Below are 20300 nucleotides of genomic sequence, written 5' to 3' on the forward strand. Positions count from 1 at the left end.
AAGATCCATCCATGTTGTCACAAATGCTCCTATATCATCTTTCCTTAACGCGGAATAGTATTCCATTGTGTATATATACCACAACTTCTTTATCCATCAATGAGAAATTTTTAACGCTACCATTTCTTCTCTTTTAGTTGGCATTCTACCTTGAGAAAGAACTTTTCCTTCTCCTCCATCTGTTTGCCTGTCTGTTTATAAGTGTGGATTTGTGCATCATTATTTTATTCTTTGGGTTATAATATGTTATGATCATTATTTATTTCGATGTTCAGAGTGTCCTGTATTTGGCCAGTAGGAGCCCCTTCAAGCTGCTCCTGTGTCCTTTGTACAAGACCCTCTGAGACTTGCCCCCAAGGGTTTCGAGTGGAGAGTGACAAGTGCAAAATGGGGTTTTAAGACATTCTGTTGCCTGACTTTGGAGTGGAGAATAAACGGAGGAGAGACCAACTGACAGTGGGGAGAGAAGTTGGTTATGATGACTGGTTTCTTGCTTTTCTATGTCAGTGGTTTTGCTGTCATTGCTGTATTTTATTCCTTTTTAAAAAATTAAAACACTTTTGTTTTGAAATAATTTTTGACTTACAGAAAAGTTGCAAAAATATACAGAGTTCCACATACCCACCACCCAGCTTCCCCTAATAATCCACATCTTTCTTAACCATAGTATGATTATCAAAACTAAGAAATTAACATTGGCACAGTATTAAACTAAGCTATAGACTTCATTTGAATTTCACCAGTTTTTCCACTAATGTCCTTTTTCCATTGCAGGATCCATTCCAGGAATGCACAATGCATTTAATTGTCATTTCTTCTTACTCTCCTTCAATTTGTGACAGTTCCTTCTTTTTTTCTTGTTTTTCATGACCTTGGTGCTTTTGAGAAGTACCGGTCCGTTGTTTTGTTCAATGTTCCTGAGTTTGGGTTTGTCTGGTGTTTTTTCATGATTGGACTGACATTATGCATTTTGGGCAAGAATGCCACAGAGGTGATGTACCCTTCTCAGAGCATCCTGTCAGGATGTAGATGACACCGATCTGTCTCATTGTTGTTATATTAACCTGATTTCTTGGTTAAGATGGTGTTTGCCAGTTTTCTCCACTGTAATGTTACTATCTTTCTACTTGTAATTAATATTTGGGGGGAGATAGTTTGAGACTATGTAAGATTCTTTTTGACCTCAAATTCTTACCTCCTAATTTTAATATACATTAATGGTTGCTTGCAACCATCATTATCCAATTTTGATTTTCTATTTCCCTCATTCCTTCTACATTCATTAACTGGAAATCTTCTGTAGGGAAGAGAATTTTATTCCATTTTAAGACGGTGGATTGTTTGTTGGGAACCTCGGGTTTTGAGTTTCCTAAGGGCAGGGACTGTGTCTCGTGTATCTTTGTATCCCCTCACCTGGTGCATAGCAGGTGCTCAAAAAAGTGTGTTGGATGAGTTTTTGTTTTTTCTATAAATGTTTTGTAAGACATTTCATGGTTTTGATCTTTGCTTTTGAAAATATGGTCCTTGTGGTGGACTGAATAATGGCCCTCAAAGATGTCCATGTCCTAATCCCTGGAACCTGTGAATATGTGACCCTACAGAGTAAAAGGGACATTGCAGAAGTGATGGGTTTAAGGGTCTTGGGATGGAAGATGATGCTGGATTATGTGGGTGGGCCCAACATAATTACAAGGATCCCGTAAGAGGGAGGCAGGCGGGTCGGAATCAGTGGTAGGAGATGTGACGATGGAAGCAGGAGGTTGGAGTGAAGCGAGGAAGGGGCCACAAGCCAGAGAGACGTGTTGCAGGCAACCTCTAGAAGCTGAAAAAGCAAGGACATGGATTCTCTCCTCTAGCCTCCAGAAAGGAAGGCAGTCCTGCTGCCACCTGGACTTTCGTCCAGTGAGACTGATTTGGGACCTCTGATCGCCAGAACTGTAAGATAGTAAATCTGTGTTGTTTTAAGCCCCATGTACATGTTTTGTTGTTGTTGTAGCAGCCGTAGGAACCTATTGCAGTCTCATCGAATTCGGAGGCTACTGCCGAGGCCGAGGCACCAGAGGAAGCATGTCATGACCGAAGCAGAGGGAGCCAATGGGAAAGTCATGGGGGACCCTGAGGCTCAAGACAAAGTTGGGAAAGGCAGCTGGTCCTGGAGAAGCCATGCAATTGGCTTCTGCCTTATTTGCTTGAATTGCCAATAAACAGCTACATGAAAAAGATGACCCTAGAGGTGGAAATAGGGGCTAGTTACTCTGTAGGGTGTTCAGGCTGAAGGGACAGTTGGGAGGGCCTCCTGGGGAAGCGGTGGAGCCCACGAGGAAGAGCAACTGCAACGGGAATAAGAACCTCCTGGGAAGCTGGTATAAAATGCAGACTCCCAGGCCCATCCCAGAGATGCTGATTCAGAAGGTCATTGGCAATTACTTTTCAGGTAATTTAGATGTGGGAGTTGCCCAGATCATGATTTGAGAAACACTGCTTGGTGCTGGCGTTTCCTGATGAGGAAGGTCTGTCCTTCAAAGACTTATGAGGCCTGCCTTTGGCTTCTGCCCACTTGAAGAGGGCAGGAGGAAAGGGAGGCAACCAGGGAGGAGTCGTGAGGAGGCAGGAGACGCCTCTGGCCTGTGTTTCACATAGGGAGTGCTGATTTGAACCTAGATAACGAGTAGTTATTGCCAAACCAAGAAGGCATTTGGAGATGGGAAGAGGGCTGACTGTATGGAGAGCAGCCAGTTTGCCTGAGGATGAGGGCCAAAGAAAGCTGCTGGAACTGTGATGGGGTCACTGCAAAGCCAGGCAGAATGGTTTCCTGGGAGAAGTGGAAGGCGGGAGGCAGATGGTCAGGGAGTGAGTAGGTGGGGAGAAAGTTTGCTGGAGGAGAGAACAAAGGAGCTCCAAGGGGTGTGGTTTGCAGCATAGGGGTAGGTGGACTGGAGTCTGCTGGAGGCAGAGGGCAGGAGTGTGTGTGTGTGTGTGTGTGTGTGTGTGTGTGTGTGGTGATTGTGGAAAGGAGGAGCCAGAGCCCTTGGAGAGGTGGATGGAGAGGCAACCTGTGACAGGTCAGGGAAGAATTGTGTGGAGAGACATGAAGAAGGAGTGGTGATGGTGTCACCATTTAGAGCCCCTACCTTGTGCCAGGCTTCAGTGAGATGCATTATCCAAGTCCACCCTGTTATTCCTCATAACTGGCCTGTGAGAAAGATATTACTTACCACTGCTTTGCAGATGAGAAAAAAGTTCAAAGAGGTGGCACCATCTGCCCAGAGTCACAGATGGCTGGAAAGTGGGGCGCCCAGGGCCCCTGAATCTTGAGGCTCCAAAAGGTGTTTGTGTTTTGTTTTTCTAATTTGACTACTGCTCCATGCATCTTAATAATGCCTGGATTAATTAATTAATTCATTCATTCATCGGACATTCATTCCTCTCGTACAAAAACCCCTGTCAGGGCTTAGCACTGGGGCTTAAAGGCAAATTGGTCACAATTGATACCTGCCTGTGCATGTTTAATGGACTGGACCCAAGTTTCAGGTTCATATGGGGATGGAGTGTCCAGCTTGCAGGTATTGGGTGCGCAGAGTTGGGGGACACAGGGAGGTGGAGTTGCAGCCAGAGGTCCGTGTCAGGGAATTAGTTGGTGGGCAGCCTCTCGGAGGCCCGGGGTGGACAGTGAGTGGAAAGCAGCTAGCAGGCATATACATGGAGGCCTGGTGGCTGGCAGTGGGGCTGTGACTGCAGGGCTGTGGTTTGGGGGGTGCTCAGACCTGGAAAAGGGCTTGGCAAGAGAAAGGCTGGGGCTCAGTAGTGAAGGGACTGGGGTGCAGGTTGAGCCTCAGAACAGAATACTCCATGGAGTTGGGGTTAGGAGCGGGGTCTGACCACCTTACACTCGTTAGGAGGGCTCCAATCAAAAAAATCAGAAATAACAAGTGGTGGTGAGGATGTGGATAAATTTGAACCATTGTGCACTAGTGGTGGGAATATAAAGCGGTGCAGCTACTATGGAAAACAGTATGATTCCTCAAGAATTAAACAATTACCATATGATACAGCAAGTCCACTTCTGGGTCGACTTACCCAAAAGAATTGAAAGCAATGTCTTAGAGATATTTGTACCCCTATGTTCATAGCAGCATTCTTCACAATGGCTACAGGGTGGAGGCAACCCAAGTGTCCATTGATGGATGAGTGGATAAACAAAGTGCGGTGTAACATACAATGGAATATCATTCAGCCTTAAAAAAGAAGGAAATTCTGACATATGCTGCAACACGGATGAGCCCTGGGAACATTATGCTGAGTGAAATAAGCCAGTCACAAAACGATTAACACTGTATGATTCCATTTATATGAGGTATCTAGAGTACTCAAATTCATAGACACATAGTAGAATGGTGGTTGCCAGGGGCTGGCTGGGGTAGGGAGGAATGAGGAGTTAGTGTTTAATTGCTACAGTTTCGGATTTTTCAAGTTCTGGAGATTTGTTGTACAACAATGTGAATATACTTAACACTACTTAACTGTGCACTTAAAAAATGGTAAAGTTTGTTATGTATATTTTACCACATTTAAATAGTAGAGAGAAGAGAGAGAAACAGGGAGAGAGAGAAAGAGAGAGAGCGAGAGAGCGGAGCTGGGCCCTGAAGTCAGACCTGCTGGTGTTCAAGCCTTGTCTCCTTAACTTGCTTCTATTCTGAGGCTTCAATGAGCTGGCTTGTTGTGATAGGGTAGATGTTGCTAGTATTCAAGCCACGGAAACAAGATGGTCCCTAGGAGCTGAGGCAGAGCGGGATAGGTAGGAAGTCTGCCCTGGCGTGGGCCCCTCATTACCCAGTCCTGGGGCCTCTGGAGGGTCACAGGGTTGAGCGCTGTCCTATCGCTGGGGTTGGTGCCGGGCCTGTGGGCTCCCCTGGGGGGTTGGAGGAGCCTCTGCTTGATGACTTGCTGAGGCCTGAGGCTCAGCCAGCTGATTGGAGCACTGTTAGGCCTCAGCCACCATAGGCCGGAAGGAGCCTGGAATACAATAAGGAGGAAAAAACCGACACGCTGTCTTCCAGGAGCTTATAATCTTATTCAGGGGCTGAGACATCAGTCAAGGACGCCCCCAAATCCATATAAAATTGCCCCTGACTTGCGTTGCCGAGGAGAGGGTTGGGGTGCTCTGTGGGCCTGTGCCAGGGAGGTCTGACCAACTGGAAGGAAAAGTTGCAGTGAGTCAGGCAAAGAGGAAGGAAGGGGTATTCCAGGCAGAGGGAATGGTGAGTTCAAAGGCTCTGCTCCAGGAGGGAGCGAATCAGAACGGGGTGTGGGGCAGGCCATGCAGCCTTATCTTCTTGTTCACGGTAAGATTTTTGTCTTGATTCCAAGAGCGGTGGGGATTCATTGAAAGGCTTAAGTGGGGAGTGACATGATCACATTTGTGTCTTGGAAAGATCACTCTGGCTGTGGCTCGGAGAACAGATTGGAGGGGAGCCAGAGGGAATGTGGGGAGCCTGGGTAAGGTCTCTGAGCGGCTCCAGGAACAATGACAGAGGTGTGGGTGCACAGCAGCCTGCCTGCAGGTTAGAGTGTTTGGCCTCTCTGTGGGCCTGGCTGTTTAGGGAAATTCTTCCTCCCCTCAGTTTTCTGGTCTGACTCTGTAGACAGCAGTGTGGATTTGGCCGGGCTAAGATTTTAAAGAACAGAGCCAAGGTGTGCAGTCCCCCAGCCCAGAGGCCTGGCTCAGTCACAGGCAGAGTGTGCGTGTTTACTTTTTGGAGACTCAGCAGGAAGGGATTGGGAGGGCAGTCCAGGCTTCCCCATCACCATTGCAGTCCTGGGCCTCCGTGGGAATGTTCTGGTTCCTCAGGGGGCCAGCAGCAGTACTGGCTGGAGCTCCAGGGCAAGAAATGCTTGTGAGTTGTGTGGGGCCCCCAGAACACCCTGCGAGGGTCCCAGGGTGTTTATTCCTGCAGCTCTAGGAAATCCGAGGGTTTCTTTTGGTTTATCACAAACACCCAAAAGCTGGGGCTCAGATTCTTATTTCCTGAGAGGATTCAAGAAATCCTGTGTGTTGTTGTTTTGTCCTCAGTAACTTTGCTTCAGAGGATTTTCTCCCAAATCTTTTACCACCGAGGTTTTCCTTTCAGGTTAGGACCACACAGGAAGTGATGGAAATCAGGGCCATTTGCCACCCGAGTGTATTTCCTCCTGGGGGACAAGGATGGGTGCAGACCCATCACTTTTGGAAGAGAGAGAACCATCTTAGGGGGTCTTCCCTGGGCCTTGGCGTCCCGGGCCCTGCTGGCTCCTTCCTCTCAGCATGGCCCTGCCAGTCTAGCACCACCCTGAGCTGAGCCTGTGGCACCACCCTCCTGGTGCAGCCACGGTCCTTGAGGAAAACAACATCAATAATGGTACTCGTAGCTAACATAATCACAGCAAGTAATACTGATACAGAGTACTGCTGTTGGTGCTTTAAAATATTAAGTCATTTAAACCTCATCACATCTCTAAGAGGTAAGTACACTCATCCTCATTTTATAATTAGGGAAACTGAGGTACGGAGAAGTTAAGCTATGTGCCTAATGCCACACAGCTAGTAATGGTGGAGCAGGAATTTGAATCTGGACAGTTTGGTTCCAAAGTCCAAGCTCTTAGCCCCTAAGAATCCCCTTAGCTCAGGCACATGGGGAGCTCCCCTGATTTTGCTGCTTAGGAAGAACACGTGGTCTTATTACAGGGACTCAGAGTTTCCTATCCTACTAAGCATGCAACTTGTTTCTCAGCTCATGTCCATCAACACGAGGGATCCTGAGGTAGGGGAAAGAACACGGAATCACACCGGCCGGGGTTTGTGCTTATTAGCTGTGTGGCGTTGGACAAATAGACTCACCAATCTGTGCCTTAGTTTACTCATCAGCAAGATGGAGAGAACATGACTCACCTCATAGGTTACTGAGAGGGTGAAATGAGGTGCAGCATGCTTGGTGTTAGTTAGGCTCAGAGCCTACACACGGTAGGTGTCAACCAGAAGTGGTGGATGTGAGTGAGCTCTGGCGGCAAGAGCCCAGGGTGGCTCTGTACCTGGGCTTTTTCCTGAGAAAGAACTGCCCCAGAGGGCCCACCCCACCTGGCTGCTCTGGCTGCAAAGGTCTTAAGGTTGCAGCAGCTTCTTCCATTTTTCCCAGGCGGCTTCCTGGGGAGCCATGGCAACACTCAAGGACCACCTGTTGGAGGAATCAGCCACTGGAGGAAAATGACCTCCTTGCCTCATTCCTCCTTGCCTCTGCTGAGGGTTCCAGGGGAAGTGGCTGGGGGACTTGGGCTTCCATGGACATTCTTGCCCGGAAGCCACCAGCAGGGCATCCTGAGAAAGGCTGTATTTGCTCTGCTATCTGCCCATTGTCCTCCTCTGCCTGCCTGTCCCATATCTTTTCTCAAGTCGGGTGGAGTGGGGTGCAGGAAGTGAGGAGGAAGGGTTGGAATCAATTGCTGGTGGGCGAAGGAATGCATCCTGGGGTCTGCACAGTGGAGCCTGGTGCAAAAGGATAAGAAGAGAGGCATGTAAATGTGAAATGTCGTCAGAAGTCCCTGGGAGCTTTCGCCCCTGCAAACCCATCCTCAGGGGTTCCTGAGCTCCATGTTGGGCTGTGCCTTGTTCAGAGAAGTCCTTGTGCTTGTCTTTGCCTCGGTTTTACCATCTGTGAAATGACTAATTATTGGAGTCAAGTGCCTTATAAAATATGGTTGCCATGAGAAGGAATGAGCCAATGATTGTAAAATTCATCAGCTTTTTCGTAACTTCTTTTTTTTTTTTTTTTAAGGAGGGCACAGCTCATAGTGGCCCATGTGGGAATTGAACTGGCAACCTTGGTGTTACTAGCACCACGCTCAAACCTACTGAACAAACCAACCATCCCTTTTTCATGTCTTTTGACTGAGTAATTCTATGTCTAGGAATGTATTTCTCCCAGGTGCCCCCCCAAGCTTTATGCAGTATTGTTTATAGTTCAGCAATATCAAAACAGCCCAGATGTTCCAGTAACAGGGGACCTGGGAACACCTGAGGAACTTGCTCTATCCAGATGAAGGGACACTTCATGGCCAGTCAACACCATCAGTGGGGGAAAAATACGTAGTAGGAGTGCACACCATCTAGGTCTAATGCATCCCTGTATCTTCAGAACCTTGCAGAATGCTTTGCAAATAGTAATTCTTCAATACATATTTTTTGAATTATCTAGAGGAAGCAGGCATGGGAGAAAATATTCCAGAATGTTAATGCGGGTCCCTCCTGGGTCAGGAGTTTATGTGTGATTTTAATTTTTACTTTGAGTCTTCAGGAAATGGACAAAATTCAATAATGTGCACATATTACTCTTATTTTTAAATGCAATAACTTGAATATTAACGTCGATTTATACAAATATAGAAAGGAGATGCGGAACAGGGAATGAGTTTTGAAGTCCTTTAAAAAACTTCAAACAATGAGGGCAAGTTTGAAAAAGAAACTGAAGGCAGCTCATGTCCCACCATACGACAGCTACAGGCATTATTCTGGCAAACCGCCTCCAGCAGCTCATTCTGCACATACACCTGTGTCACTGTGCCTGTGAGTTTGTACGTAAGAGGGCTCATAGAACACAGGCGTCTTGGAATCCTTTTCCCACATGCTATATCACAGGTGGCTTTCCTTGTCGATAGAAACTGACCTGTACCATTTAAAATGGCTGCCTAGTATTCGGTTTCACGAATGTGCTGAAAGTCAACTAAGCATTGCTCTGTTGATGCCCATTTAAGTTGAACATTTTGCTCTTAGAATCAATGCAGACATATGTTTGTAATCAAAAAATTAAAACAACCAAAAATTCCTATGGTTTTGGGGATGGAAGTTTCAGTAAGATGGCCCCCGTTACGTTGTGGAAGGAGCAACCTGGGGAGCAGCACAAGTGAGGTTCAGAGGTGGCTGTTTCAGGGAAGAATATTTGGTTCCATGAAACAAAGACCTTTACATTGGAAAGAGCCCGTCTCGCAGGGAGAAGCTGTCCTCTCAGCATTTGGGGTGGAAAGTGGCTCAGTCTGGAGCTCTCACCAATGGCCTTGTTACCTTGGAGAGGCCTCAAGCCTCTTCAGAGATCCTGTTAGACAGGAGATGCGGAACAGGGAATGAGTTTTTCCAGCTGCTCCTAAGGATCAGAAGCCAGGGGCAGGAGAAGGGCAGAGAGAGTGATGAGTTGAATGAATTATTGGCTTGTCAACTTGGGGAGGCAGCGTGGCCTGATGGAAGAAGCCCGGGCCGTGGGATGAGACGGCCGCAGTCCAGATCCCTGCTTGGTCACGCACCAGCTGGTGACCTCAGGAGGGCACCTAACTTCTTGGAGCTACTCTGCCCTCATCTGTAAGATGGGCCCAGTAACTGCTTTCCAGCCTGGTGTGAAGATGTGTACAAAGCCCAGTTTCCAGAGTGTGTGCAAACTAACATGTTAGTGCATACAATTTTAGAACATCCAGGCCAAACACAGTTCATAAACACTTTTAGGAAAGAGAACTTGCTGTTTTTCAAAGTAGCTTGGATTTGGTAAGTGAGGAGACTGGGTTGCAGGTGAACGTGGTGTGTGTGTGTGTGTGTGTGTGTGTGTGTGTGTGTGTGTATGAGAGACAGAGAGAGACAGAGAGAGAGAAAGAGAGAGAGAGAGAGAGAGAGAGAGAGAGAGAGAGAGAGAGAGAGAGAGAGAGAGAGTGTTAGGGGTTGTTGCCAAGCATGTGGGTGACTGACGATGGAGAGAAAGAGGAGGAATCATAGTGGCTGTGCTGCCACAGGGAGACAGGTTAGAGGCGGAGTTAACAGTGGGGTTTGGAGCCAGGCCCGAGTGAGATTCTGCTGTGTATGATTCAGTGCAAGAACTTTCTGGGGAGTGGAGTGTCTGCCTCCTGGAGGGGCCTGCCTTTCTGAGGCTCTGCTGGCTCCCTGTGAAGGGGAGTGGCCTCACAAAGCCTAGTGAGCTTCCCTGGGAGGCTAGGTGGGAGGTGGAGCCAGAGAGCTTATAAAGTGGGGCGAGGTCTGGAGGCCTCACTGGCTTCCTGTCTGTCCTCTGCTTGCTGTCGCAGGCCTTCTGTGATTGGACCCACCAACCCTGCTTCCCCCAGCTCACCCCTACTCTCACCTGTGTCCTCCCCCATCCCCCAGATACTCTGGTGTGCTCCTTCCCTGGAATGTCTGTCTGCTCTGTACTTCTTACTGAGCAGATCTGCCTTGTCCTTTAGGCCTCAGCTTGAGCCCCACTTCCTGAGTCCTCATAAATGGCATGGCCCACCCTGCTCTCTCCTGTTCAGAATATGGACAGCTTGTAGGACCAGTACCACCAGACAATAGCATTGGTGTCCCCAAAGGGGCCCTTTCCAACCGCAGGCCATGCTTTTTACTTGTTTATGCCTCATTTGAATCCTATGAGGTACACACAGTTATTATCCCCATTTTGTAGATGAGGAAACTGAGGCTCAGCAAGGATTCCACCCGAATAGCCTCTTATTGGCTTGTTTCTAAAGTTTTTCCCCTGTGACTGTCTCCTCTCCAATGAGACTGAGCTCATTCAGGGCCAAAACCACATGTTGGGTTTTGCAGCACTTGTGGCAGTGAGCCATGCCTTGTGCATTCCTGCTGCTTGGACATCTGCTGCAAAGAGGCCGCAGCTTGTTGGGCCTCCACGCAGGTTTGGGGGACCTAGGGCTTGGCTGGGAAGCACCCAGACCTGTCGGTCAGATGACAGGTTTGAGCCAGGTGGAGACGGAGCCTGGAGCTGAGTCCCTGGCCTGGAGGCCCAGCCTGCACATCTCACCATTTCCTCTCTCCTTTTCTCCACCAGGGAACTTAATGGCAACAACATCACCCGGATTCATAAGAACGACTTTGCAGGGCTCAAGCAGCTGCGGGTGCTGTGAGTATGGGGTGCTGCCCCCGCCCAGCTCATAGCCTTCCTCCCGCCCCCATTCTCAGCAATGGCCTTGTGGGTCCCAGACAGGGCTCTGGCTGTGGGTTGTAGGGTTGTAGGCCTGTATGCCTGTAGGCCACTGGGCCTCTCCCTGTGGAGTCAGTCTTAGGACACCCTGAGGTGCGTGAGGAGGAAGTGATGGTGAGTCCCAACCTAGAGCAATGACTTTCAGCATGGCTGAAAAATTGGGCAAGGCATAGTTACCAGTGTTCGCTGCCTGGCAGGACTGTGCTGGGCAGATGGGACTATTTTGTCTACCGGTTGTCTCCTGGGCTGAGGGAAGACCTAGTGACCCTGAAGAATCTTTAGGTCTCTGTCTTAGTGTGCTTAGGCAGCTGTAACAAAATAACAGACTGGGTGGCTTAAACAACAGAAATTTATTTTCTCACAGTTCTGGAGGCTAAAAGTCTAAGATCCAGGTGCCATCGGGGTTGGTTTGTAGTGAGGCAACCCTTCCTGGCCACCTTCTTGCTGTGTCCTTATGTGGCCTTTCCTCTGTGTGGCCTCAGAAAGAGATCGCTAGTATCTCTTCTTATCAAGACAGCAGTCCTATCAGATTAGGGTGCCACCCTTATGACCTCATTTAAACTTAATTGCCCCCCTCAAGGCCCTATCTCCAAATATAGTCACATTGGGGTTTAGGTTTTCAACATGAATTTTGAGGGGTACACGATTCAGTCTGTAACAGTCTCCATAGTTTTTTTGAACCTGCGCCCCAGAAGACTCCCCAGCAAGGGGTTATCCCTGATTGTAGAGAGCAGGAGAGTGGGAGCAGTTGAGGACAGAGGTGGCTTCCCTCTTGGGTGCCTGACACTGGCAGATATTTAAGGTGGTGGGCATGGCTCTATTGGGCTTGGCCACTAGCCAGCAAAGAAGCCACTTGCGGCACCTCCTTTTGTCAGGCTGGGCAGGGGTGAGGAGTGGAGGGAGGGTGTTCATCCCTTTATCTCCTCTGCTGATGTCGGGATGCAGAGGGCAGTCTGACATGCATATATTTTAATGCATTCAACATCAGACAATCATAGGGTCCCTCAACCCCCACTCCTGGGTAGTGCAAGGGTCCTGGGGCCTCAGTTCTTTCAGAACTACTGGCTTTGCAGCTTTGGAGGAATTGGGGACCTTGTGGCTGATCCTTTCTAGGGTCAGAGCTGTGAATGGCTGGGAAGGGGTCTCTGCTGCTCTAGAACCCACTGACCTCTGACCCTGTCCCAGGCTCCAAGAATCTCTTCTGAGCCTAAGAAAGCCCTCTCTCCCTCTTGGTATGTCCCTTCTTCCCCTCCCAGGTCTCCAGTGGGAGCTCCTCAATAGCGTAGGCTTTTGGAAACAAAGTGAAGGAAAAGGAATGTGTGGTGACAGCTTCTGCCCCCTGCCCTGTCCCAAACCTCCTCTGAGGTTCATGTGGGAGCACATATGCCACCTGCTTGAGAGTGGAGTGGGGAAAATGCAGGGAGAAAAACATGCTTGACAATTTCAAAAATGACCATGCAATAGGTGATCTGTTGGTGAAAACTGCTGCCCAGCAGCTGGACACTCAGGGTTTCACTGCATGTGGGCAGTGAGGAGGTGCAGAGTCCCATGGAGCCAGGTGGTTCAGCTAGCAACAGATCGGGCCAGGTGGAGTGAAGAGCAGGTGGAGGGGGTGTCGTCTGCCAACTGCAGAATATGTTTGTTGCATGTGTGGGCTTTGTCCAGTTGGCACAGGCTGCCCTTCCCCGCCACCCGCCGCCACTAGCCCATCTTCCTTGCTCTGCCCCTTGGAAACACGCCCTCTGGGCCAAAGGAGGGCACGTGCGCCAGCAGCCCAGAGCCAGCCCCTGCTGCCTGCTGTCTGGGTCTGGGTTTCCCCGAGCATGCCTTTGGAGCGATAACCTGGTGCTCTGATGCCCTGTGGCCTTCTGCCATGCAGGTGGCTTCAGAGGAATGAGCACGGGGCTGGAAGAGAATCTTGCTGTTAGGGCTGGACCTGCTGAGGAGCCCCTGTTGAGAATTTGCGAGGTTGTGAATGAATTTGTTGACTCAGGCCAGGACTCGAGTCTGCATGCATGTCGGGCACTGCTCCTATTTCACTCTCCTGTGCCAGCTGTTTCTAGGGGTCCTTGCCCAATATCCTGTAGCTGTCCTTGTGTCTTTGCTTCCCCAGGCAGCTGATGGAGAACCAGATTGGAGTGGTGGAACGAGGGGCTTTTGATGACATGAAGGAGCTGGAGCGGCTGTAAGTATCGATGGATGGGGTCTCAGGAAGGCAGAGAGGGCTGGCCTGCGGGACACATGCAGGCCGGGACAGGGCTGCACGTCCACAGGGGCTGCTGCAGAAGCAGCATCATGAGATCATGGCATAGGGAAAGCTGGAGCGTGTCCTCACCCACATTTCTAAATGCAGCTGTCTTTGTGGTTTTTCCCTGAAAATATATTATGGCATAAAATCCACACAGTACAGAGGAAGTGAGATTTCTTCCTATAATCTCATACCCCAGGCATAACCACCGTTCATTGATTTGTGGGGCCTTAAGGAAGCATTGGTTGCCCAGGGGACCGTCAGGGAAGCCCCAGGGGCCCTCTAAGGGGCCATGTCTTGGGTGCTCAGGGCCACAGCACAGAAACCAGAAGGTGGGGATGTCTCTGATTTGCATGGTTTGTTCCTTACAGGGCTTTTGTGATTGAAAATGGGTCTTCGTCAATTTTTGCATCTCAGATTGGCAATAATGAGAAAAAAAAAGGGCACATGGTATCGGTGAGATGGGGAATGGGCTCTCACATTCAGGGTGGTCACCAATCTCATTTTTCCGCCAAGTGGTTTGGCTGTAGGTGTCAAGAATCCTGAGGTTCTTGTCCTATGAACCAGAAATAATTGGAGACATGGCTGAAAATTTATATATCAGGATACTCATTACACATAAAAAATATAATAAAATACAATAAAAAGTTAGGAACGAGCCATTCTGGTGGAGACATAAGATACAAAAATCACACTTTGGAAGAATAATTAAGGCCATGGAAATGGACTCACAACATAATGTTAAGTGGAAAAGGCAGGAAGTGACATTTATGTAAATAAAATCAACTTATATGTGTACAGAATAGAGGAGGAAGAAAATAATTGAGAATATTAGCTCTCATTGCATTGAGTGTTGGGATAACAGGTAACTTTAATTTTATTCTTTGTGCTTTTATTTTTTTTTTAATGGATTTTCTTACAATGAGTTTATAATTCTAATTATAGCCACTACTGATTGCTTCACTCTATACCAGGCACCAAGATAAGCTCTCCCTTCCCCCCACCCCAATATCTCATTTAATCCTTGAAACACCACTAGGTCAGTGGTACTTTACAGGTGAGAAACAAAGGTACACAGAAGTTAAGGCACTTGCCTTATTAAGTGATTATTAAGTGATTACATGCAGGAGAGGGGATTAGAACCTGGACCATTTTGCCTCCAAAGCCTGAGCTCTTAATAACTATGTCCTAACACCTCAGTTTTCTCTTTTATATCAAAGAAAATAAGGTATTAAATAAAAGGGAAAGGATATGGTTGCCTTCCCGCAGCCTGGAGGAAAGCGAAGGCGATCTTTCTTTGGCCTTCCTCAGCCAGGCCTAAAACAGAGCAATAAGGAGTACAGAGCTAAACAGATGTTTAGGCCTGTGTTTGTTTTCTTTAAAAGGTCAGAACAAAACACACACTCATGACCTGGTTATGATTTGGACCTAACTCATTCTGGCTTTAACTCCGGTGCTGCCATGCCCTCAAGGAGGAGAAACGGTGGGCAGGGGTCCAGACATGACTCGGTGGCCCTCATCACACCTGCTGCTGCCACCCAAGGCTAGGCAGGGCTCCCCTTTGTGAGGCATGACTTATCACCACAGAACTTGTCTCTTCTGCCCCTTTCTAGTTCCTTCCTTTGTGACTGCTCTGTCCCTGGGGGCTTTCAGTGCTTGCTAAGGATGGCCAGCACCCTCTCCTTTAACTTGTTGGAGCCATGTGGATCTGTTCATCATAAAAGTTGGATAATGTGGGGAGTCATAAACACCACACATACTCTAAACATTTCATTTTAAATTAAAACATATAAATGTGCATGTATCGACCCTTTCCCTCCTTCCCTACTTTTTTTTTTTTTTTTGCCGAGGCCTTTCTTTTTATTATGAGATGCTAATTGGAGTTCTGTATTGTTTTCTTGCCTAAACCACACACGTATCTTTTGCTTATGATTTTTGGTTTTGGTTTCTTTACAGTGGAGTGAGATTTTTTAAAGGCCCTTGGAAGCAATCTGGGTGGAGAATTCTGAATTTCTTTTATGACCCTCCTGCCCCCCACTCTTTACGTAATCCAACAGCCCTTTAATTAGCAGCTTTCCTTTTATTGACTCTTTCTAAAGCATTCAGCTCGTTTTCATAGAGACGACTCTTTTCACACTGGTATTTTGTTCATTTATGTAACAGTTAATTAAATCCTATCATTATAATTATAAGTACCTCCGGCTAAACAGGTTTGGCAACAGACATAACTGGTTCTTGTAAGCAGTTAGAAACTTGAGTGCAGACGCAAGAGCTTGCGGTGCCATGGGCGTCAGTGGGTCTGATGTTGGGAGGGGGTGGAGTGCTCAGTCATCCTCAGCTGGTTGAGTGGGGGTCAGTGTGTAACGTGGAGGCAGTCAGGATGGGGAGCAGGGGAAAGGCAGGCTCTACCCCTCAGAAGTGACTTGGGTGAATCAGTCCCCTCTGGACATCCTAGTCCCCCAGCTATCAAATAGACAACTCAACAGAGTCAGCAAATATATCCTGAGCGCCTACTAAGAGCCAAGCTATGTGGTGAGATGGTTGGTGGTGTCGAAACCTTCCCCAAGGGGTTGTTACAAGAAAGAGATGCGGGGGTATGTGCATGAGTATAAGGCCTTGTCTTACTCAAGAGAAAGAAACCCACCTTCTTTTTGTGCGTTCCCTCCGATGGTGAGGTAATGCCTATAAACACTTGTCTCAGTGCCCGGCACATAGTGAGGGCTACTAAGGACTGGTAACCACTGCTATTGTTATTCTTAGCTGCTTATATACAGGCCCCTCACCAGGCTGAGTCCCCCCTTTGATTTTTCTACTTTAAACTAGTTATTGACTCCCTTGTCTTCTTAAGTGCTTTTCGGAAATTGAAGCTGGACAAATGAGAAAGTCTTGGGGGAAACAAAACAAAAACCAATGATTACCAGGCAGTGTAAATACAGTATTAATTTATTGTATGAGGTTAAGGAACTTGGAGCCATTTGATATCTACTCCTGTTGCTTTAAGGATTCTGCTGCTGGTCCCTTTTTTCCACGGCAGTGATGTGTTTCCCTAGGGGTTGGCCCCCATAGAGTACACGTCTTCCGGCTGGTCTAAAGTTTCAGTTCTAATTGTCTGTACGTTGCTGGGAAATGGTACCTTTCTCACATAGCAGATGAAGGGTGACCTCGTACGAGGTAACCACAGACAGTGACTGCTGGTTACATGGAATTACGTTTTTTCCTCCCTCCCAGCAAAAGAAAGCTTTTGCGAACTTGGTTTATCGTTGTTTAGAACTGTTACGGGAGATGGTTGTGTGAAACTCAAACTGCCATGTAGACCAGAGAGCAGGGGCTGCATTTTACAGCAGGGCTACTCCAACCTTGATGAACACACAGATCTCTTGGGGATCTTGGTGAAATGTAGATTCTGATTCAACAGGTCTGGGGGAGAGCCTGAGATGTTGCAGCTCTTACCAATTCGCAGTTGATGCCCCTGCAGGTGGTCCAATGGACCACAGTGTGAGTACCAAGTTCCGTAGTCTATAGGTGTCACACACTCTGATGGGCTGGAGTCCTACACTCCAGTGTCAGAAGATTAGTTGCCTAATAGTCCCGGCAATGTAAAGTACAGCATAGGGAATATAGTCGATAATATTGTAAAAACTACGTACAGTGTTAGGTGGGTACTAAACTTATCGGGACGATCACTTGGTAAGTTATATAAATGTCTAGTTACTATGCTGTACACCTGCAACTAACATAATATTGAATGTCAACTGTAATTGAAAAAAAATTAGTTACCTAAAGTGGCAAGGTGAGTCTGGTTAAATTTCTTAGGACAAGTTCTGGTTCTTTCTGCACTATGTCTTCTCATCAGGCCACATTCCAGAACCAGAATTCCCACTCCTGCCTGTATTTATAATACTGAAAAGTTGTCTGTTCACCAAGAGAGGAATTAAAAATGATGAACGTACTATTCAGTCCCTAAAAACAAAGGAGTCGTTCTTTATTGTTTGGCATGGAAAGAAATCCACAAATTGAGTCAGAAAAATGCAGGTGGCCAAATACTTTTTCTTCTATTATGTGAGGCTTAAAAAAAATTAGGCACGCATTTTCATAAATAATGAAAAAATCGATAAAGCTATTTTCATTTTGAAAAAAGACCTAAAGCAAGCAATAAGAGATAAGTTGCCACTGAGCCAAACGTGGATAAAAGTAATAAAGAATCAGAACCAGTGGCTAGTTCAATCCCATTAGGATATAGCTCACATTACAAATGTAGTCAGATGTCCAACTCACAATCTTAGGTATTATTTGAATCAGTGTCTTATCAATTAGAAAGAGTCTTGCAAATGTAGAGCGATGATGAGTATGGGAGGAAATAAGGGAGGAAAGATCTGTTTAGTGACTGCCCCACGACATGTCAGATCCTTGCTGAAGGGCTCTCACAGATATTCTGCCCAGGTGTTGGATGGTAGAATTCCCACTTTATAAATGAAGAAACTGAGGCCCAGAGAAGGTGCTTTCCCTGGGGTGACTCAGTGACCCTGTGAGGATTTGAACCCTGGGCCCTATGACTGAATCCAGTGCTTTCTGAAAAGTCCTTTGGATTTCCTGGCAATGTCCAACCCTTCCTCTCTTCTCTCTTGTAGACGACTGAACCGGAACCAGCTGCACATGTTACCAGAACTGCTGTTCCAGAATAACCAGGCTCTCTCGAGGCTGTGAGTGATACTCTGTGGCCAGAAAGTGCTCTTGTTCCTCACCCTGTGGGAGGCGTGGTGTTTGGTCAGTGGGGTCTGGCCTTTCCTGTGACCATGACCCCCATGCTCCTCACCTGGCAGGCATTGCTCAGGGTCGCAAAGGCCAGGCCCTTCCTGTAGGAAGATGCCGTGTGGGAGTATTTCTCCATGGCAAGCATTTGACGGAATCCACAGTGCATCCAGTTCCATGTGCTGTCTGACAGTGTGGGCGCAAGGATATTCTGGGGGTGGGTACGCTGATCCACCATGAGGCACAACTTTACAGGGAGGAACAGTCATATACATCTCTCCCTGCCTTCTGCTTTGGGTAACCTGCCTCGGGTCGAAGTTTCATTCATTCAATCAAGCCCTTCTTGGACCTATTTCTATTTTCAGCTTGGGGTAACGAGGTCTGTAAGCTTCTTAACTGCAGTGTAGTGTCATATTTTTAGTTGCTGTAAATATACTTCTTTCAAGTTTTAAGGGTAGTGGCTAATTCTGCTGCTCCATGATTTCCCAAATGTGCCTGTAACTGTTCTACTGCATAATTCATTCTGTGAGATCTTGGGTTGGACAAGACCTTAGAGATTATCTACGAATTCTCTTCTGCAGCTCCTTAGCAAATGGTCCTGCAGTGTTTTTTTTTTTTTTTTTTTTTTGCTGTGTTTGTTTTGCTACCTCTAGTGACGAGGAGCTTACCACCTCCCTGGCAAGCAATTCCATTATTGGACAGATCTGCATGTTAGAAACATTTTCTTAATTTTGAGCACTGAATGCTTTCTAATAATTATGTTTTTCCTAGCTTTGCTTTCTGTAAGTAGCTAAAACAATCATATACTCTTGTTAGAGTTTCGGAGGGTCATCAGGTTTTTGAATTTTGTGTTGGGAGGTTTTTAAGCCTTCTTAGTTGTTGTTATTAACAACCTGAAGAACCACTGTGTGTCTAGCAAAGTACTGTGTGAGACGCTGGGGCTGCCAGTTCTTCCCTGAAGAAGCTTATAGGACAGTACCTTGATGGGGGAAGAAGCAGGAAGTGATGCAGGTAAGCCTGAGGGCTAGGGGCTGAGTGAGAGATGGCACCCTGGGGATACCTGAGTGCTGAGGGGTCAGTTCTTTCCACCTTTGTCATGATTCCAGACCTCTTCATAAACCCAATAATCTCCAGGCAGCTACAGAATTTGTGACTGATCCTGCCTTCCAGTTGTCTTTAAGATGGAACTCTCATTTTTAGTGTGTTCAAAGGTCTCTCTGGTCACTTCCTGTTTCTTCCTCCTCCTGGCCTGGAGTCCTCTCCATAGTGCCCCTTCTGCTGGTCTTTGCTACCCTTGGGCTGGAGCTGCGTCTTTTCCTTCGGTCCACCTGTAACCTAGAGCCAGGTGCACACAGTGGGTGCTTTTCTTTACTTGCCTGCTGAAGGCACAAGTCCCTTCCCAGCAGATTTGTCCACTCTGGCATCTCTTGCATCTGTGGTCCACACGCTGGCCCCAGAGGTCCATGCGGCCACCCGTCACATGCAGGCAGCTGGCCTTCCCTGACTCCTCCCCAGCAGCTCCTGTGTTCTCCCTCATCCTTCTCTCAGCTGGCTCTTGCAGTGGTTATCACAGCTCTGCTTCTCTGCACATATCCATCGCAAACGTCACTTCCCTTGGTCTCCTTCTGTACTTTCCTTTTTCCTTCTCCTCAGCCCTCTTAGCCTTTAAAGCTGTGGCCCTCACTCTCCCGGTGTTATCTGTCTGCGCGGGTTCCCTTTCCCTCAGCCATACCGATCCACTGCCTTCCATCACCCAGCGTTCAGAGCATGTGCGTAGTGACAGTTGCCAAACTCTGGCCATCTGCTTTGACCTTCCTCATTTATTTCATTTTATTTATTTAAAATGTTAGCTTTGTTAAGGTATAATTGATAGATAAAATTGTATGCTATTTAAAATGTACTTTGTCGTGATTTGATGTATGTATACTTTGTGAAGGAGTCCCCCATCTGGTTAATGAACACATCCATCACTTCACGTTTCTCTCTCTTTTTTTTTCCCCGAGACCATTTAAATTTTACTGTCTTAGCAAACTTTAATTCTACAATAGTGTTATCAACCATCATGTTATGCATTAGATCCTCAGACCTTATTCATCTTATAGCTGAAAGTTTGTTCCCTTTTACCAACCTCTCTGTTTTTCCGAGCTCCTAACCCTTAAGATTCCACATATAAGTGATACCCTGCAGTATTTGTCTTTCTCTGTTTGGCTTATTTCCCTTACAATGCCCTCAATGTCCATCCATGTCGTCACAAATGGCAGGCTTTCCTTCTTTCTCATGAGTAATATTCCATTGTATGGTATATG

The 20300-nt window shown here is 47.3% G+C and overlaps 1 protein-coding gene across 2 annotated transcripts in view; it reads left to right on the forward strand.

Moving 5' to 3' along the window:
- SLIT1 (slit guidance ligand 1) overlaps positions 1–20300 on the forward strand; it is a 153822-nt gene that overhangs the window by 7912 nt on the left and 125610 nt on the right. For both annotated transcript variants that reach the window (XR_013995035.1, XM_081075161.1), the window contains exons 2-4: positions 10845–10916; positions 13111–13182; positions 17874–17945. Coding sequence is in view for 1 of the 2 variants with exons in the window: in XM_081075161.1 (XP_080931287.1) it covers positions 10845–10916; positions 13111–13182; positions 17874–17945 (216 nt within the window). In the remaining variant the exon portion in view is untranslated. The remainder of the gene's footprint in view (positions 1–10844; positions 10917–13110; positions 13183–17873; positions 17946–20300) is intronic.

Source organism: Rhinolophus hipposideros (genome assembly GCF_964194185.1).
Source record: "Rhinolophus hipposideros genome assembly, chromosome: 15".
NCBI lineage: Eukaryota > Metazoa > Chordata > Mammalia > Chiroptera > Rhinolophidae > Rhinolophus > Rhinolophus hipposideros.